A 17,607-nucleotide genomic window follows, 5' to 3' on the forward strand; every position below is an offset into this window, starting at 1 on the left:
TGGACAGTTGGAAAGGTTAGTGCTGTGGTTACTGTACTGAACTTTGTAGGGGACTTTGCAAATAGGGATGTAAAAGAGCTACACAGATTGTTTCAAACAGCAGTGAATACCGTGGTTTTGGCTCAACACATTTATGCCTTTCTAGATGAAAGTAGAACAGAAGTTTGCTGGAAGCCAGAAGATTTTTTTTTTTATGAACTCTAACAGTCTGGAAAAAAAAAAGTTGGCTCAAAGAAAAGAAAAATGAGATGAAAAAAATTAACTCCTGGAAAACAGTTTTTGCCACTTGCAAGAATATCACAAATGCCTTCATTGTTCATGTGTTCCTACGTTCTTGCTAAGTTTTGAAGCAGAAAGCAACAGCAGTCTGACTTCTAATGTCATAGGACAGAGCAACTTCAAAATAGTATTTCAGGAGGATGAAAGAATTCAGCCAGGTACTGCTGCAACTCATTGTCTAAAGCCAATGGGGTTTCACAGGGTATGCTTTCTGGATGAGGCCAATCCTCTTGTGCATATAAAAACATCACAAAATAGAGTTGTTATAAGAGAAGTCTAACTTGTGAACATCAATAATTACTACAGCTACAGTCCAAAAAGATACTTATTTCTTAAAACAAAAGAAATGAGAAAATACTGATTAACCAAATGGGGAATGAAAAATTGGATTTTTTTTTTGATGTGGCAGTGCAGACAACTGCACTGTGAGATGCTGAATCAGCAGCTGTGCATGGGCATAGCTGTCCGAGCGTGCTGGCAGGAATGGGATGTTCATCTTCAAAAAATCCACCCAGAAACAAAACATTTCAATAAATAAAAAGAGCAATGAAATGTTTAAGGATTTTATCCTGGGTCTGGCTACAAAAGGACTAATATTTATTTGCCAGAATTCACAATGCATTTCTGAGACACTATTTTCCTTCAAAACAGCTAAACCCTTCAATTTGAAAAATACCCATAAAGAGGGGAAAAAACCCAGCAGTTATATAAGCAAACTTTAATTATATTTTTGATCCTTCTAACTCTTAGTTCCTATTGCAATACCAGAAATAGGAAAGCTTATTTTGAAAGTGAGCTGGCAAAGATTCTTCTCTGTGCTGTGTTACCAAATAACCTCTTATTCAGGGAGTAGGACAGACCTCTTTAACTGTGAGTAAGGGAATCAGGCCAATGACATACTAGATATTGACAGTCTGTGATCCAGTATAAACTTACCTTCGCAGTGGACTCCGTTCCAGCATCTGACTTGTAGAGTCACAGCAAGACAGCTCAGCTGGATTGCTGACAGAAAACAAGGTGGTCTGGAAAAGGTGGATATCTGGTTTTGTAGAACTGTCCATACAGAGGTCAGCCCAGCTGGATGTCAGTATGTCATCTTTTATAAACTATCAAAAGGATTAATGATTGCAAAGGGCTCTTATGAAATATGAGCAAGAAGAGAGGTACAACAGCTGCGTGCCATTTATTGCATGTCCCTCCATGCTCCTTTTCTGATAAATTTGTTGACTTGTTTTCCCCATTCCTGCAAAATGTCTCGCCCTCCTCTTGCTGAATTATATTTTGATCTATACTGAGACACCTCTGTATTCTCTCTCTTATGGCTTTTTTTAAAGATTTCATTTCACACAACCTTTCCAAACTTTTCCTCACCGGAATCTGTCTATGAAGTGCTTTTTTCTTATCTGTCAGTACCACACTTCCTTCATCCTGATCATGCCTCCTCCTTCTACCATTCCTACCTGACCTAATCCCCACTGTCATCCAACCATGCTGTTGGTGTCCACAGCGCCCAGGTCTCTCAATCACATCTGTGCTGTCCCAAAGCAAGGCTACCTAAGACCAGTAATGATGCCTTCCTTCAGGCTTACACCATACTAAATGTCACTTGTTCCATTTTACTATTGGTCTGTAGTGAGAAACTGGGTCATGTATTTTTGTCGACAAGTTTTTTCTTCAGTTCTGGTATACTTCTGCTCAAGTAATTTTTCCCTTTTACTGCCAAGTGTCCTGTGTTTACAGTGTCAATCATCTAAAACTCCCTAGTTTCTCTCCCAAATTTTTTCCTGAAAAAATGCCTGAAAGATGTGCTTCCAAGGAAAGATCTAAAAGCTTTGTGGAGGACAGATGATGGCTAGAAAGAAAAACAATCTTTCCCATCTTTAAGAATTGGGAACAGGGTAAGACGAGTCACAGAATTGTCAGTCTGCTGGCTGAAGTTAAATTCCTTGAATTAATATTGGAATAAATTGTCCAGCTTTTCAAAACTCTTGAAATGTAAGGAGAATGAGTCACCATGGATTTGTAAGGAGCAAACTGTCAAATTAATTTCCATTACAATGGGATAATAGGGGGGTGCAAGTATGTTGGGGAAATTGAGGAAATGGTTGGAAAGTGTATGTACTGTAGTCAGCAGTAGTAAAAGATCATCCAAATTACTTCATAAAATCTTGAACGTGTCACTTCCAGAAATGTTGAGATCCTAAAAAGGTCATTGAAAATTATCAGATATCTACGCTGGAAGAAACTGAGTGCTTTGGCATAAGACAAGAGAACTGAGGGGATGTCTTAAGATATAAAAGTTGCTCCATATAGGAAGAGGAAAAACTTGTTCTCAGAAAGATATTACAGGTTCAATCATAGCATGAGAAATGAGATGGACTTGATGTGACTTCTCACATTCCCTTATGGTTTCAAAATGCCATATGCTGTTAAAGATGTAGGGTCAAGTAGAATTGTTTTAGATGAAAACACAACTATATACGTTACATATGTACAGAATAAAGGGGAAAACTGTTATTAGATTTTTTTTTTGTTGCTGATATAATTCCTGTATTGGACCATACCTCATTAACACTATTGAACCCTTGTGAGTGAGGAGTATAGCCAGACATACATGTTGCAATTGATGATCTGCAGCTTAGATATATTAGGCAACTGCCTTAGTCTTAGGCAGCTGAACTAATGTTTTAAGCACACATACTTTGATCTTCTAATGTAGCATCTGTATGGATCTGAAAAGAGAATTCGGCTGTATAGTCACAACCTCTCCTTCCCACTGAAAGAGCATATGCTTACATATTCTAATGTAGGTGGATTAATCCAAGTCTATAGTCTGAATATCTCAAGTTTGGAGTGGAAGATCAAACTGTTATGTTTTTTTTTCCCCAAATCTTTCATGGACTAACATTAAAGCCTTTTGAACTTTTGAATGCATGTATAAAGTTGTAATTTTATCTTGGGCCAGTCCCATGCAATTAAACATCAGAAATTTGGTACTGCTGACTTATGCATTGTATAACTATAAAATCATTTTACATTACGGTAAAGTGAATACGTCTCAAAATGATTATTTCTTCATATGGGCCCATGAAGATTTAGTAAATTTAATTATCCCAAACTAATATTATCTTAAAGGTACTTTTTTGTCCAAAGAAAGATCCTAAAGAATGGTGAGGTGATGTAATGGTTAAAGAGATAGCATAAGAAGAATTGATAGTAGTGCTTGTCCCAATAGGAGTACATTTCACATCTGTTATTTATGATGTGAAGTGCCACTGGGGACAGATCCAGTAACTATGTACATAGTAATACCTTTAATTAGACTAACAGAATAAATATTACAGACAGGCTTTAGGGATCTCATAAAAGCTTTACCCCTGATGAAGAGGAAATTGATGCAACTGGAGAATGATAACTCCAACAGGAACTGTAAACTGGGAAGATCAATATCTCCTAACTTCTTGTGCATTGATTCTTGCAGCACTCATGGATAAACTTACGATTCCTCTATGACATTTCAGAAGAAACCTTCCTGTGAACTTGGAAGCTTAAGAATAAAACTTACTTGTCCGTCAAATGACAAATGTCAGATGACCTTCTGCTATCACTGTGCCTATACCAAGATTTTTTTAAAGAAAAAAATCTAGTCTCTTTTGCAAGCACTACAGAGACTAGGTTATCGGAGCAGAAAAATATCTTTACCTGAAACTATGCTGCCTCTCTTCTGGGTTGCACTGCCTGAGGTACAGAGCTGAAGCTTGGGGGTATGAAGGCTTTGAAGTTAAAGCATAACAGCCTCTTTGTTTTCTCTGTTTTCCTTGCCATAAAGAGCACATAACTGGAGTGACAGAGTTCAGTGAATAGACGCTTTACATGGCCGCTCGTTGCAACACCTGCTGGCAGCTGAGTGTGACACCACTGCAAACCTCTACCCCTGGCACAGAAAGGGACATAGAAACCCCTTGTTCAGTCTCATGTTTTATAACAGTCAGAAATATACATGTGGTGGGTTGAGTTTTCCTCGTTCTTGAAGCCAGTTTTTCCATGAGTTTCAGCCAAAGCAATACCTGCAAACATTGACTAATTTTCCAGCTTAGTACTTCAGAAGTAACTGTGGCAATGCTACAATCGTATTGTGTCATCTTTAGCTTGTGGGTCTGGCTTCAATGTCCTTACCGTGGTCTGCAGGTGCAGTTAGGTGGACAGGATATTGTAATAATCTGTGACTGTTGATTGTGCCTTGTAGCTTGTGTGTATCTTGAAATAAAAGGCCAATTTGTCAGGCTCTAGAAAAGACAAAATGGGATTTTAAAATTGGACCTTTTTGCATGGTTGTTGCAAACTGAAGACTTCCACTTGAATGCTGATTGTGGGTGATGTGGTAGGGAATTAAGCTAACAAAAACTCTGAGCTGAACCTTATGGGTGGGCCGAAGAAAGTATGCCCAAAACAGTGGAACCCCAATAGCCTCTGCTGTGGAACCACTTGCATGACTTACCAGACTCCAGCTTGAAGTTGTGTCCTTTCTGTGCTCTGTTATCATTTGCATGCCTTGATCCATTAGCATCACTCCTTAAACACAAAATGAAGGCCAAATGATTTTTTTTTTTACAGTACCTCTCTAAATTGCTTTATTTTTTTTTAAAGGTCTATTTGTCCCTTGAAGAGTTATGAGAACTGCTGTTACAAATAACATATCTTATAGCACCCATCAGATCTTTTTCTGACTTTTTAAATGTTCATTTTGAAATGCAAGACTTGAAAAAAATAGCAAACCTATATACTTTTTAAACAGTAGATGCCTCTGCGATATGTTTGATATGAAATAAGTTTTTTAAAATTCCAATTTTGTCTTAAGAGTTAATATCTTAATTTATCCACAAAAATTTTTATATAAAGTGAAAATTAATGTCTCTATTTTGCTGTGTAAAGTTTTATCTGAAACAGTACTAGTGGCTATTTGCATGAGATGCAGGCTAAAACCTTATTAAAAGTAAAATCTGAGGACCAATTACAGTATTTCATTCTCTTTAGTTTTATTAATAGTTGAAAGCTTTCTTTGTAGAAGTTATTTTGAAAATCATAAGAAAAAATTCTATACACGTATAAATAAAACTTGGTGATGAAAAGTAGGTCAGTCCTTCAGTCTGGCTTTTAGCTACATCTTAAAGATTTTTCTTTGCAGTGATTTGCTGATCCACTTATTCTTAATATCATAATCCTTAAATTTATAATCCTCAGTGATAGTCAATGATTGCTAACATGTATAATTTTCCTCATCCAGTGTCAACAGTGCCACTGATACATTTGGTCATGTGTTTGTAAGTGGCTGTCTGTTTCAGAATCTGGTTATTTAAAGTGTATCTAACTTAATTACCAAACAGTAAACACAGTCTGCAAAAGTCACTGACCTAGAATGTTGCCTCTAAGCTTTTGAGCATGGCTGATAGTGGAATGATGTAAAATGACATGAAAGCTGAAGACATAATTGCTCATTGTGAATCTTTTTTTCAGTAGCTAACATTATTCCGAAGATGAAAAGTGACAGTTATGTATTTTTGGCAACATTTCCCTGTAGGAAAGGAACATGCAACCTACTTATTCTTGCTACTGTTCGGGCTGACTCAAAATTATATTTGTAAAAAGTTTATTTACTGACATTATGGACTGAATTTTTGAGCGGTCTCTACCCAAGTACTAATTTAGGGCTCTTATAGTCTAGGTATGTAGTCATGCAAAATGAGCTGTTAGAGGTTTATCCACAAAATATCACAAGAGTTATTTCTAGGAGCAAATGCGGTGTTTTGGGAGTATCCAAAAAAAAAAAGTGAAGCATCCAAAATTTGGATGCTGCTTCTGAATATCTGGCTGCACAAAACTTAAAAATGCCATCTGGTGACAGCTTTACCTTCTATACAGATTACATCAGACTGCGCGCGTGTGTGTGTTCCTATTGCTTGCAAATTTACACTTGTAGCTGATGGAAATGATACATATGTGAAAGCTTGGAAAGCAGTTAGTGAGCAACCTTATTTTAAAAAGAGCTGATGAAATGTAGCAGCCAACAATCTTAAAGTGAACATAGAACCTAAGTACATATTGCAGTATTCTGGGCTTGTAAGTACGCAGGCTCTGTGTTCACTTTAACACTGACGGTTACAGTTTCCGATGATAATAAAGGTACATAAACTGCAGTCAGCTCAGGAACCTACCTGTCTCATCTATGTGTAATGCAGAGATACTAACTTTATTGCTCAACGAGTTAGGAGGGCCTGTTAAAACTGTGGCTCTTCCTGTTTTGAGGAGGATGGTGGCACCAGTGCCCTGTGAGCTCAAGCACAGCAAGCTGCTGATGTAATCTTATTGATTTGGGGATCCAAGTCAGAATTTCTTTGTAGATGTGACCTATACCAGTTCATTTGTGGTAGAAAGATGGCAAAAGAATAGTCTGTTTAATTTTAATGACTACAAACAGTCCTTAAAACATGGTCTATTATTTGTAGGCAATTTATTGAATTACCTTTCAGTTTCAGTTCAGCAAAGGCTAGTATATCCTCCTGGCAAATAATTTTATCATGGGTATCTTGAGCTAATCTGATAGTGTCTTCATAGAAAATGAATAAGGCAGGAAGCCTTTTCTTTCAGGAAAATATAGCTCAGGTACCTCATCTAAGTAGAGACGAACCTCTAGCGCTAGACATTGACTGGTCAAAACCAGCTGGAAAGGTATGCACCTAAGTTCTAGCAAAAAAAAAAAAAAAAATTCTGTGCAGGTATGCATGTCTCAGACTTGGATTACTCCTGAGCAATGCTCCCGACTAATTAGCAATAGATACAGTACTGCCCCCAAAATCTCAGTACAAGGTTTAAAGCAGAAGTCATGTTCCCACACAGATAACAGCCTCTATAAGAAGGAAGGAAACCTAATGTTTTTTCTTTTTTCTTTTTTTTTTTTGTAAGTATGAAGCGTCTTGACGATGCAGACAGACACCTAAAGACATTGATGGGATAGGTGGTATAGCAATGGAGAGAGGGGAAGAAGGGGAGGTATTTTTGGTACTTTTTTTTTTTTAGAATTGACTCTTAACAGTCATTTTGTGGTATTCACTTTTAACAGACCTGTGGTTTGGTTATCTTACTCTTGATGCATGTCATCTGGTTCCAGAAGGCACTTCCAGTCAGCAGTTACAAGCATTTGTACACATACCTGCAGTGTCTAAAATTTTGCAGAACATAAATACTCTCTTGTAAAGGCTGATACAATTTGAAGTCAGTATGTAGTTCTAGGCCAGAGAGGGGTGCCAATAGGCACTCCAAATGAAGAAACTCCTGGATATTGTGACAGAAGGTATTTTAAATGATTCTATGATTTTATTTGGCTTAATTTTTTTTCTCAAATGCAACCAATGAATGGCTTAGTTTTACTAGCTCTGTGTCAAAATAATGGCAAATGATGTAAAGTGTACAATGTGAAGGGAGAGAGAGGAAACAAGCTGCCATTGCTCCAAGTATGTACACTTATGCTCTGGGAGCCATTGTCAGACAAAAATATTCTGTGAGCTCTTTCCCACCCACATACCTCAAGCTTCATGAAGCGAAGGAGACTGTCATGTGGTGGCAAAGGCCAGATTATCATAATGTGGGTGTGAGGTTTCTGCCCCAAAATACTCTTCTGCCTGTTGTGTTCCGAAGCTCCTTATTTGTACCTGCAAAGCAATAATCTGTACAAACGGAGTAGTTAGGCGTCCAGGGCCACCCACAGTTTGTCTGTGGGCATAAATGCTTTCTCTGTAGGTGGGAACATGTGTTTTTCAAGTACATGTTCTTTTGTTTCTCTCTCCCCGCTCCTCCAAGAGTGATATCTACCTCTGACTGCATTTTTATTTAGTGTAGGATGTGTGGGACCATACTTTTACATTTCTCTTGTGTGTTGGCTTGCCAAATCCTCAGCTTGTACAAATTGGCATAATTCCATTGAAATCAATAAAAGTATGTTGACTAAAACCAGCAGAGAATTGGAATTCATTAGTTAGCAGACCAAGATCCATGTGAACTTCTGGAATGATCTCCCGCAATTGTTTTGGGATCTACAGAGATCTTCCTGGAGAGGTTACAAAGACTTCCTTTAAGATATTCTGTAGGCCACAGCTGGCTGCCATCTTTAAAGTACTGTCTTTTTTCCTGTCGTCTTCTACAGTTGCATCCTGAATGTCTGTCTGAAAGTTCTTTTAGTTTTGGTATCCCTCTAGCAGTTTGTGGTCTCCCTAGTCTGCGGGACAGCAGATGCAGTAATTTCATCATGTCTGTCAGTGTGGTAACCAGTGGCATATTCATAATGAGGCAGTGAACTGGGTGGCATTTAAATGTAAATCTATTATCATGAACTCTAGGCTTATCATGGCTCATTATTTTGAGGCAAACACAGTAATTAGCACAGGGTGTACTTTATGATAATTGGGAATGTTTTGCACATCAGATGGTGATGTTGACTTTTGAGGGCAACCACCTGGACTCAGCTCTCACTAGCTAAAATTAATATTTTTGTATTTCTTTTTGTTTCAGTGTTTCAAAATGCCTATGATAAAATATTTTAACTGTTTAATCACTAAATAATATATCCATGCAATCAATTAGCTTAATAGTATGATTATTGGGATAACTTGCTGTTACCCATAGGTGATACTGTAGTTTAGATAAATAGTTTATGTATATTGTAGCTTATCTTGAGTGCAAAGTGAATCTTCCATTATCTTAATGTCCAGGTGAATGTCACTTTCCAGCTATCTTGCCTCTGTGACCTGGTATCTGAACCTTTTGAACACTGGTATCCTAGAATTGTGGTATCTGGTCCATTTTAGACTTGTTTTTCATCATAAAGACCTAGTGTGACATTTCTAATAGAGAAAATAATGACGATTAAAAAAAACAAACCTCCAAACAAAACACGTCAGGTCTCATGATAATCTATTTGCAAACTTAAGATAGGTTAAAGTGGCTTTGTTAAAACATCATCAAAATTTTTAGGGCTAGCTTGGAAACAGCTGTATCTCATGAAATACATATTCGGACATTTCCTGATTTTTATCATGGGCATATATGCTAGCTGCAGAGCTGGGGGCTTATATCTGATTTACTGTGAAATATAGACAAAGTTTCTGTTGCAATTCATGGCTTGTGTGGATTAGTTTCTGCACCTGAAGCTTTCCCTAAATTTTTACTATCAGTTCAGATCCAAACCTAGGAGGAGGAGACTATTTTTGGTTCCAGTGACAATGTAAAGGCAGTTTCATAACCAGCAGATGTAGGAATTGGGCAATTCTATCAGGTTATTTGATAAGAGCCATATTTGGAAGCTGTGCAATTTGAATACTTGCCCTGTTTCCTCCTCAGATCAATACTTCCTAAACTCAAACACAAACCTTATCTTACATATATGTCAGACATATTTGTGTATTCAATTTGTGATTACTGGTTGTTATAAAGTGAAGGATCTAACACAGCAATGTAAAATACTGAGCTTGTAAATACACTTTGGATGCAGACAGCAGGAGGGGCAGTTAACCATTATGCTTACTATATGAACAAAGAATGAGGATGCAATAATGTAAAACAGTGCTGTCCTTTTACTTCTAATACATTTCTTATTGGACAGTAGTTAACTCTTGTAATTGCGTTCCAGAAATTCTGTTTGCTTAAATTATACGACAGTATCTGCAATATCTCCTAATAATGACAAATGGTAAATGTTTTAGTAGTTCTCTTATGTCTATGCACCTTGAAGAGACACCTCATTTACATATGGGAGGGAATGTTTTTTAAGCTCATGAAAAACTTGCTGGTTTTGTACTTATTCTTTCTATTGCCCCTTTTGCAGTCTGTACTTTTAAAATTAAAATAAGGGGGGGGACACATGAAATACAATGGCAAGTTTAGATATTTTTTTGCTAAATCATGATAGGCTTCTGTTTGTATTCAAAGTTCATTCCTACTACTACATGCTGCCATGGTATCTAAGTTTCAAAACCTTAGTGATTTTTCAGGGGGAGAGGAGGAGCTATATTTTGAAAAACAAAAAAAAATCTCTAAGTTCAAAGAATTGCAAGTGCTGCATTTCAAGGGGATGAAATAATCTATTTCAAACTAGGAAAGAACTTGTGGACATTTATGTATCTATGGAATAATGTTAGATAAATTTAAATGTATTAACTGTGTGGTGCCATTACAAATGCTATTTTTGGCTGAAAAGGATCAGTGATTCCTTGTAAAATAAGGAGACATCAAACTATTTCAGCTAGCCTTTGCTGGGCTGTTTGGAATGTGGTCTGTGTTTCTGGCACTCGCACTTAAGGAGGATGCACAGGAAGACTAAAAAAAAAAGAAAAGTTAAGACAAAATTATACAAACCTAAATAAAAGAAAGGGCAAGATATAAAAATTAATCTGGAGTGGGTGTCACCATGCAAGTGCTTAAAAAAAAAAAATTGGTTTTCAATGTAACTCTGGCAGGTAACAAAGATAAACATCAAAAGAAAAGAAAAAGGGGGTGGTCAGCAAGAAAAACATGGTGTTTGCATTAGGGAAAAGTCAGAATTACAGGATTATTCTTTTTTTCCAGAAAGACATACAATTGGAGTCCAAGGTCGTCTAGATGCTGCGTCCAGTTCAACTATAGGCTACTTCTATGTCTAACCCTTTAACTTACTGTATGTCACTTCACCATCTGTAAAACAAGAGATGTTAGTGTGGTGGCATTAGGCTGTGCCAAAAAGTGAGTCTAACATATACTCATCCTACCATGGTCCTGAATATCACAGACTATTTCTATCATAGGAATTCTTTGACTTGTAGTTTTAGAGGTAAAACCATGTGTCTTTCTGTACTTGCTAAACAGAAGTTATAGACTTGATGCAGAAACTGTTGGGTTAGATGTTTTGACCCTTCTTATGCCAGAAGTTGGGGGGAAAAAAAAACCAAACATTTAGAGCTAAGTAAAAAACCCAACAACTCCAAACCTTATAACAAGCCCTTAGTACCACCTCTGCTGTCTTCCAGCACAGTATTGCGTGCACTGGGGAACAGCAACTGATCTCTGATGTACGGAAAGTACATTCCTTCTCCTCCGCTGCTGTAAAACTAGTGCTCCTATTATGTCAAGGTCCATCGCGTTTACTGCAACTTTGATATGCTTGGCCTAAAAACATTGCTGTGAGTGAATTATTTACAATTCTATAGGTCTATATGGCCTGTGGGTATTGTTGTGAGTACATATATAGCATATATAGCATATTAACAAAAAAAAACCATGAAAATTACCATGAAACCTTTCCACAGTGTTTCACAGCTACCGTTACCAAAATGGGATTGTTCTGTGGCTTTACGGCGTAAGGAAAGACGTGTGTGAGCCAGCATCTCTTGTGGGGTGTGGAATAATGGTATTTTTTTGCCAATTAACATTCTGTAAACTACTCGTCTGTAGAAGTGGACTTTAAGTTGCATGAAATATTATATATCTGTACACTAAGAAGACATTTTTCTATCTCTATATGAAAGCACGATGTCACTAAAATCACTGATAAATTTTATACTAGGCACCATTAAAAGAGACCACTGCTGCAGAGTCTGTTCTTCAGAAACCAGTAAAAACTTGCAGTCCAGGTGAAAATATTTGTTTTATATTTGTAATGGGTGTGGACTGATTATCTGTGCCTAGGTCAATGCTGGGTGAGGTTTCTGCACCCTGTTCTAGTAGGGTAGGAATTGTTGCTGTTTAATATTTAATGAGTGTATGAAACAAAATTATGATAGAAATCAGGGAAAAACATGTATTTTGAGGAAAAATACTGCCCTAGAAAAGGATATAACTAACTTTACCTCTTTCCTGCAGAGGAATCTGTCTCCCCAGTGCTAATCATTCAGACATTATCAGTTAGCATAGAAAACATATATACAGAAACCACTCATGCTCCAGGACACTGGTTCTTTCTAGTGTTACCAAATTCCAGAATCTTCTATTCTGGTAAGTATTTTCTCTGTTAAACATACATAACACAACTATAACTAGCATTAATAACTGTATTGCAGAAACAAGACCTGATTTTTAGTTTCCAGTAAGGAACCTTGATGCATACTGTTGCAAGAACATATTAGCTACAACTTAATTTGAAAGCTTCTCCTTCTAGATAGAATATATACCTTTGAGTCCTGCTTTTAATATGGTCTTTATCTATCTGCAATATGTAAGTCGGTAGTAATTCAAGTTCCCATTTTTGTAGAAATAAACTTAAAGATACAGACTTATCCCTGAACAGCATTGCTGAGAAGTCATACATCCATAGCAACGCTTCCATTTAATACTTAACTCTGCTGTCTCTGACCACAATAGTATCCAGTGAGCAATAGACCCCGTGGGTTCTTCTCTAGTAAATATTGCAATGAAAAAATATAATCTTCCTAAACATCGATTTTAAATAATGTCCAAACAATTCCAGGATTTAATTTGTTAGTGTGGTTATGTCTTTGAGGAACTGATTTTTTTTCCCTATAAATACCAGTCTCGCATGGGATTGAGGACTGATCTCTCTCATGATTGAAATAAACGACAATGGTAACACAGTTTAAGAAGCAACTACAGATGTAGCCTTCCATGATAGCCTTGATGGCTTGTATGCTGTTCAGTTGCTACATGGTGAAACATGGATAAAACAAGCAAGTACAGTACACAAGATAACTGTTGTGTAACTGATGTGCTGAGGAAACTTTGTAAATAATCAGACTAAAGTATTGTTAATGGTCCCCCCCACTGTGAGGAGGAACAATGTGAATGCTGTGCCATTACCTAACTTTTAGAAGCAATTCCTACTGCAGAATACCTGCAGTTGTGCTACGTCTAAAGGCTGAACTTACCTTGGATGACTGTGTGATGTGAGAAATGTAGACTGGTCCTTTTGTGTGTCTGACCAGGTTAATAAAGGGTTGTAAGGAAATAAGGACAAAGTTGCAAACTTTATTTACGCTTTTATTTTCTTATGATCAGCAATACTGAGAGTGTGACATAGGTACCCAAAGTTTACAGTAATTTTATGATTTAACTACTGTTCCATTATTATTACTGGATATACATTTCTCTGTCATCTTTCAGATCCCTAAAAAAGGCAAATGTAATAGTATTTGCTGTCTAACAGTATCTATTTAGGTGCTTAAAATCAGTTTCATGTAAAATTAATGAATCTTTTATTTGATATAACATTTTATCCATTTCTTTGAACTCTGGCTCCCATTTGTATTTGTCGTGACAAGTGTAGAAGAAATTTTTGAATTTTTCCACAATGCCTAGTTAAAATGAGATTTAAATATTCTTTCCTCTTATGCTCAGAGTCCTTAGGAATGGATGATACACAAAGTTCCCCATATTATTATTTATTTCCACATACATACTGAATAAGAATTTTTATAGGTTATATGAACACTGGGAGGACAATATTCCAGAAAAAGGCAGTGATTTTTTTTTTTCTAGTCACCTAAGTTAAACACACTTAAAAACAAGCAAGCAAAAAGTGAATATCCCCAACTATTTTTTTTGACCAGAAAAATGTAGCCTATAAGAAGTGTTTGCTTCTCACTACGACTTTCAGAGCTGGTGTTCGTTTCAACGGCAACTGCAAAATGTGGGGCCACAGTTGCATTCATTGTTCAGTGAGCTTGTCCACATAGTTAAACCCACCGACAGCAATGAATGTTGATTGTGACCTTTTTTGTAAAGCTTGGCAGGGTGGGGGAGAAACATCATGTGGTGGTTAGGTTGCTATCTTCGGTGTTAAGGCCTGAAAGCATGAAGTAAGGAGGAGGATGGTTAGCTGGAGGGTACAATCAACGGTCGATGGTTTTCACTTGAATTCCAAACTCACCGACAGCGTTGAATGTTCACTGAAGCAACCACTACAACAGAACTCCATTGACTTCACAGCATCCTCAAATGTCTGAAAGGAGGGGGGGAAAATCAAAATTCACACAATGATTTTAATCATACAGATGATGCAACTTCAGTCATCTTTCTCTTACCGACACCAACACCCTTCTTTGCCCATCCTGTTTCAGTCTGTGCAAGTAGCTGGCAGTTTTCCAAACTTCTTTCTATGAAAAGAAAAGATATTTCACTTATTCAGGCTTTGACAATATAGGCTGGGGATCCAGGCACAAGTGGATTGATGTTGTCATTTCACGAAACTGAACTTAATAGAAAATGAAAACACAAGATCCCATATATGAACAGAGCTGGCGAAGAGTTTTATGAGTCAGTGTTGCCAATTATAGATTGTCCGATTGAGTAGAACTTCTTCTGCTGACGTGGTTCAATTGGATTTAAACTTGCTTAGGATTGATGAAAACTACATTTTCTTTTAAGAAGGCTTAATTTCTCAGCAAATGTCTTAGACAGAAGGCCTTTTTTCCTTACAAATTGTCATACATGCAGAACCTGTTATGATAGTTTTCCAGAGGAAAAAAGGCAAATGTACCTCAAGGCTTGATGACCTAAATTTCTTTTCATATATTTTTTAGGTGGCAGCATGCTGTCCATATCCAGAACTTGATCATCACACAGTAAAGTGCTTACTCTTAAAAATTTCCACAGTAGCACATCACTTTTTTCCAATCTTCTGAGCTTTCCAACTAAATTTTCCTCATTCTTAAAATATATGGTTTTTTAATTTTTATTTATTTATGCAGGGCTGCAATTTTCATGTTGTAGGGGAGGGGTTTTAGAGACTGGGATCAGAAGGTAAAACATGGTAACCTAGGAATTTTACCTTATTTGCATTTGTGAGCAGAGTTCTGCAGAAGGTGGTCTCGCAGCTCAGCTGGTCTGAATTCTTTTTTGCTAGGTCCACTCTTAGCTTGCTGCACTGAAATTATGTGACTGATTCTTTGGCTTCTATGAATTGCTGTTTGTTTACCTTGTCCTTTGGTAAGGACTTATACTCTCAGCCATTTCTGATTATTTTAAAAATCTTCATAAATGTTGGGGGTTTTTGTTAAATTTTTTTTTGTACTTGCATAAAGGGAACCAGCACCAGAAGACTCAAGGTCGTAAGTGTGCTGCCTGCATATATTTTGTAAACAAACACTATGACAAGGGCTTTGTCCTAGCTGTTTCTTTCAACTAATTGCTCTGCATGTAGAGGTATTTATTACATCATTTAACTCAACTGTATTTTCTATCAAATATATCTTAAAGACAGAGAGTCATTAATATAGCCTATTAGGGAACTAGACAAGAATGGCACCAACCAATTTTTTTCTAAACAAAACACATCTGATCTACCATAAAGAAGGGCCACTGTGATTATGAATATATCTGAATTCTAACCAAATGTGGCAGTCAACAACAGCATGGGACATTTGCTGCCAATACTTTAGCTTTGAAGTTTGATATTTTTTTTTCTCCATTTATTACTATTGGCTCTTCCACAGTTTAATTCAATAGATGTTACGAAAGGAGTTCCTTACACCAGCATAAGTGATGAGAGAGTAAGGCTCTCCAACTCAGTAGTCTTTTGTGCATCTGCATCTGTTCAACGTTGTTCTAGCCAAATGAATAGACTTTATGGTTTAGGGTCGCTCATGTTTAACATCCGCTCTATTATAAGTTTTCTTTCTGTACGCCATTTCTTTCAGTACTTATTCCTATGCTCTTATTCCCTACTTCCATCTGTCACTACATATTTCAATGTGGGGTCTTGCCTGGCTGATACCTGGCAGTTAGGACGGGGTGTAGGGGAAGGAGAGGAGCTGTGTAGAGCTTGCAGCTGGGTGGATTGCATCTTAGAAGGAATTACTTTCACAGGTTGTTATTATTCCCTCCCCACCCCCCCCAATGGAAAAACCTCAGTATTTCCTTGGTTACCTAGCCTGTGTTGAAATGAGCTGAAACTTGTAAGTACAAAAACACAAAAAAGTATTCCTGAGCTCCAGCCCCAATTCCTGATGTGTGCAGGTTATGCAGGGTAAAAATGCTTTCATCTTCTCTCATCTGGTTTTCATTTTTTTTAAATCCCTTACTGGGCTTAGCTAGCTGTTACAAATGTCAGCTTTATTTTAAGTTTTATTTCAGATCTGCAGGCTTATGTGAACATTCAGATTGGATGTATGGTTTTTTTATTTAAGGTTAGTAGGTCATAAATAAACCAAAGCACTTTCCTTGCTATGAGCAATAGGGTCATGGTGTACATGAAATATCGCTTTAAAAAAAATTGGAACCTAATGTGAATTGACAGAGGTACATGAGGAAGTAGTTCGTTGTGTCGCTGTAAAGGCCATAGGGATTTGGACTGCTAGAGCTGCTGTCTTAGGAATAGATTAGGTATCTTGTCTGATGACCTGTACTTAATTTAAGTGACTGCCTTTGCCAGTCCTTCCAGAGGGCAACTGTGTGAAGTAGAGCATCTCATCTTCAGTCCTTTTCCTCCTCTTGATGGCCTGACCTAAATTGAAGATATGGGTGTTGTGCTGCACAAACAGACAATTACTCCAATGCTATGTGAACTGCATCTTCGGTTCTAATTAGTTAGCTTTTCCATTTTGACCTTGATATCTTGAATCAAAAGACTAATGTTCAGCTTCATTGTACTGGTTAATACTGGCAACTGTTATACAGTACACTCATGTTTAACAGCTGCCGTATGTAAAACAATAAAAGCTCCCTCTCCCTACTTAGAAATTGTGGCTGGAGCTGTGAAGTACTACTCTGCCCCGTTTATTGCCCCACCTCCTCCTTTCTCCCTTCTCCCTCCCCCACATAAATGCTCGATGAAATATAAATGATAGATGTCAGACAGGTCTGGCTTGCAGGCTACTTTAAATGGCTGGTTTTGTACTTTTAACAATCTTACTGCTTGTACAGCAGTGAGATTGCTTAGGAACAAATACTTAGGTGAATACACAGATCTCAGGTTTGGGGGGTTTCTTACAATTTTAGAAAACTTCCCTAATGATGCATTAAAACAGTCTGTTCAGATTCTGCACTGATTAAAATAGTACGTTAACATATTTATACGGTAGATGCTTTGCATGGTTTACAGCATCTTTTTTCTTTTGCTGGCATTGAATTGTTAATGGAGGGTGGAGTTAAGACTTTTTGAAGGCAAATATTCATTTGTATAAAAGGAAGACAACAGAACAATAGTGTTAATACTCATATTGCAGAGTTATCTCATGGATACAGTTGTTGGCTACTTCCACCTCCCACTTGCCCTCTCCCACAGTCTGTCAACAGGCTTCCAGTTATACACTTGGGGACAAGAAAAAATGCAATGCGTGGATGTACTTTTAATTG

The 17,607-nt window shown here is 37.2% G+C and overlaps 1 protein-coding gene across 2 annotated transcripts in view; it reads right to left on the reverse strand.

Annotated features, from left to right (window-relative positions):
* Positions 1-13,277: 13,277 nt before the first annotated feature.
* LOC103902166 overlaps positions 13,278-17,607 on the reverse strand; it is a 66,525-nt gene continuing 62,195 nt past the window's right edge. For both annotated transcript variants that reach the window (XR_657772.2, XM_009283173.2), the window contains 3 exons: positions 14,337-14,408; positions 14,183-14,254; positions 13,278-14,098 (listed from right to left, as the gene is read on the reverse strand). Coding sequence is in view for 1 of the 2 variants with exons in the window: in XM_009283173.2 (XP_009281448.1) it covers positions 14,072-14,098; positions 14,183-14,254; positions 14,337-14,408 (171 nt within the window). In the remaining variant the exon portion in view is untranslated. The remainder of the gene's footprint in view (positions 14,099-14,182; positions 14,255-14,336; positions 14,409-17,607) is intronic.

This window comes from Aptenodytes forsteri, unplaced genomic scaffold, assembly GCF_000699145.1.
Source record: "Aptenodytes forsteri isolate BGI_AS27 unplaced genomic scaffold, ASM69914v1 Scaffold181, whole genome shotgun sequence".
In the NCBI taxonomy this organism is placed as follows: Eukaryota; Metazoa; Chordata; class Aves; order Sphenisciformes; family Spheniscidae; genus Aptenodytes; species Aptenodytes forsteri.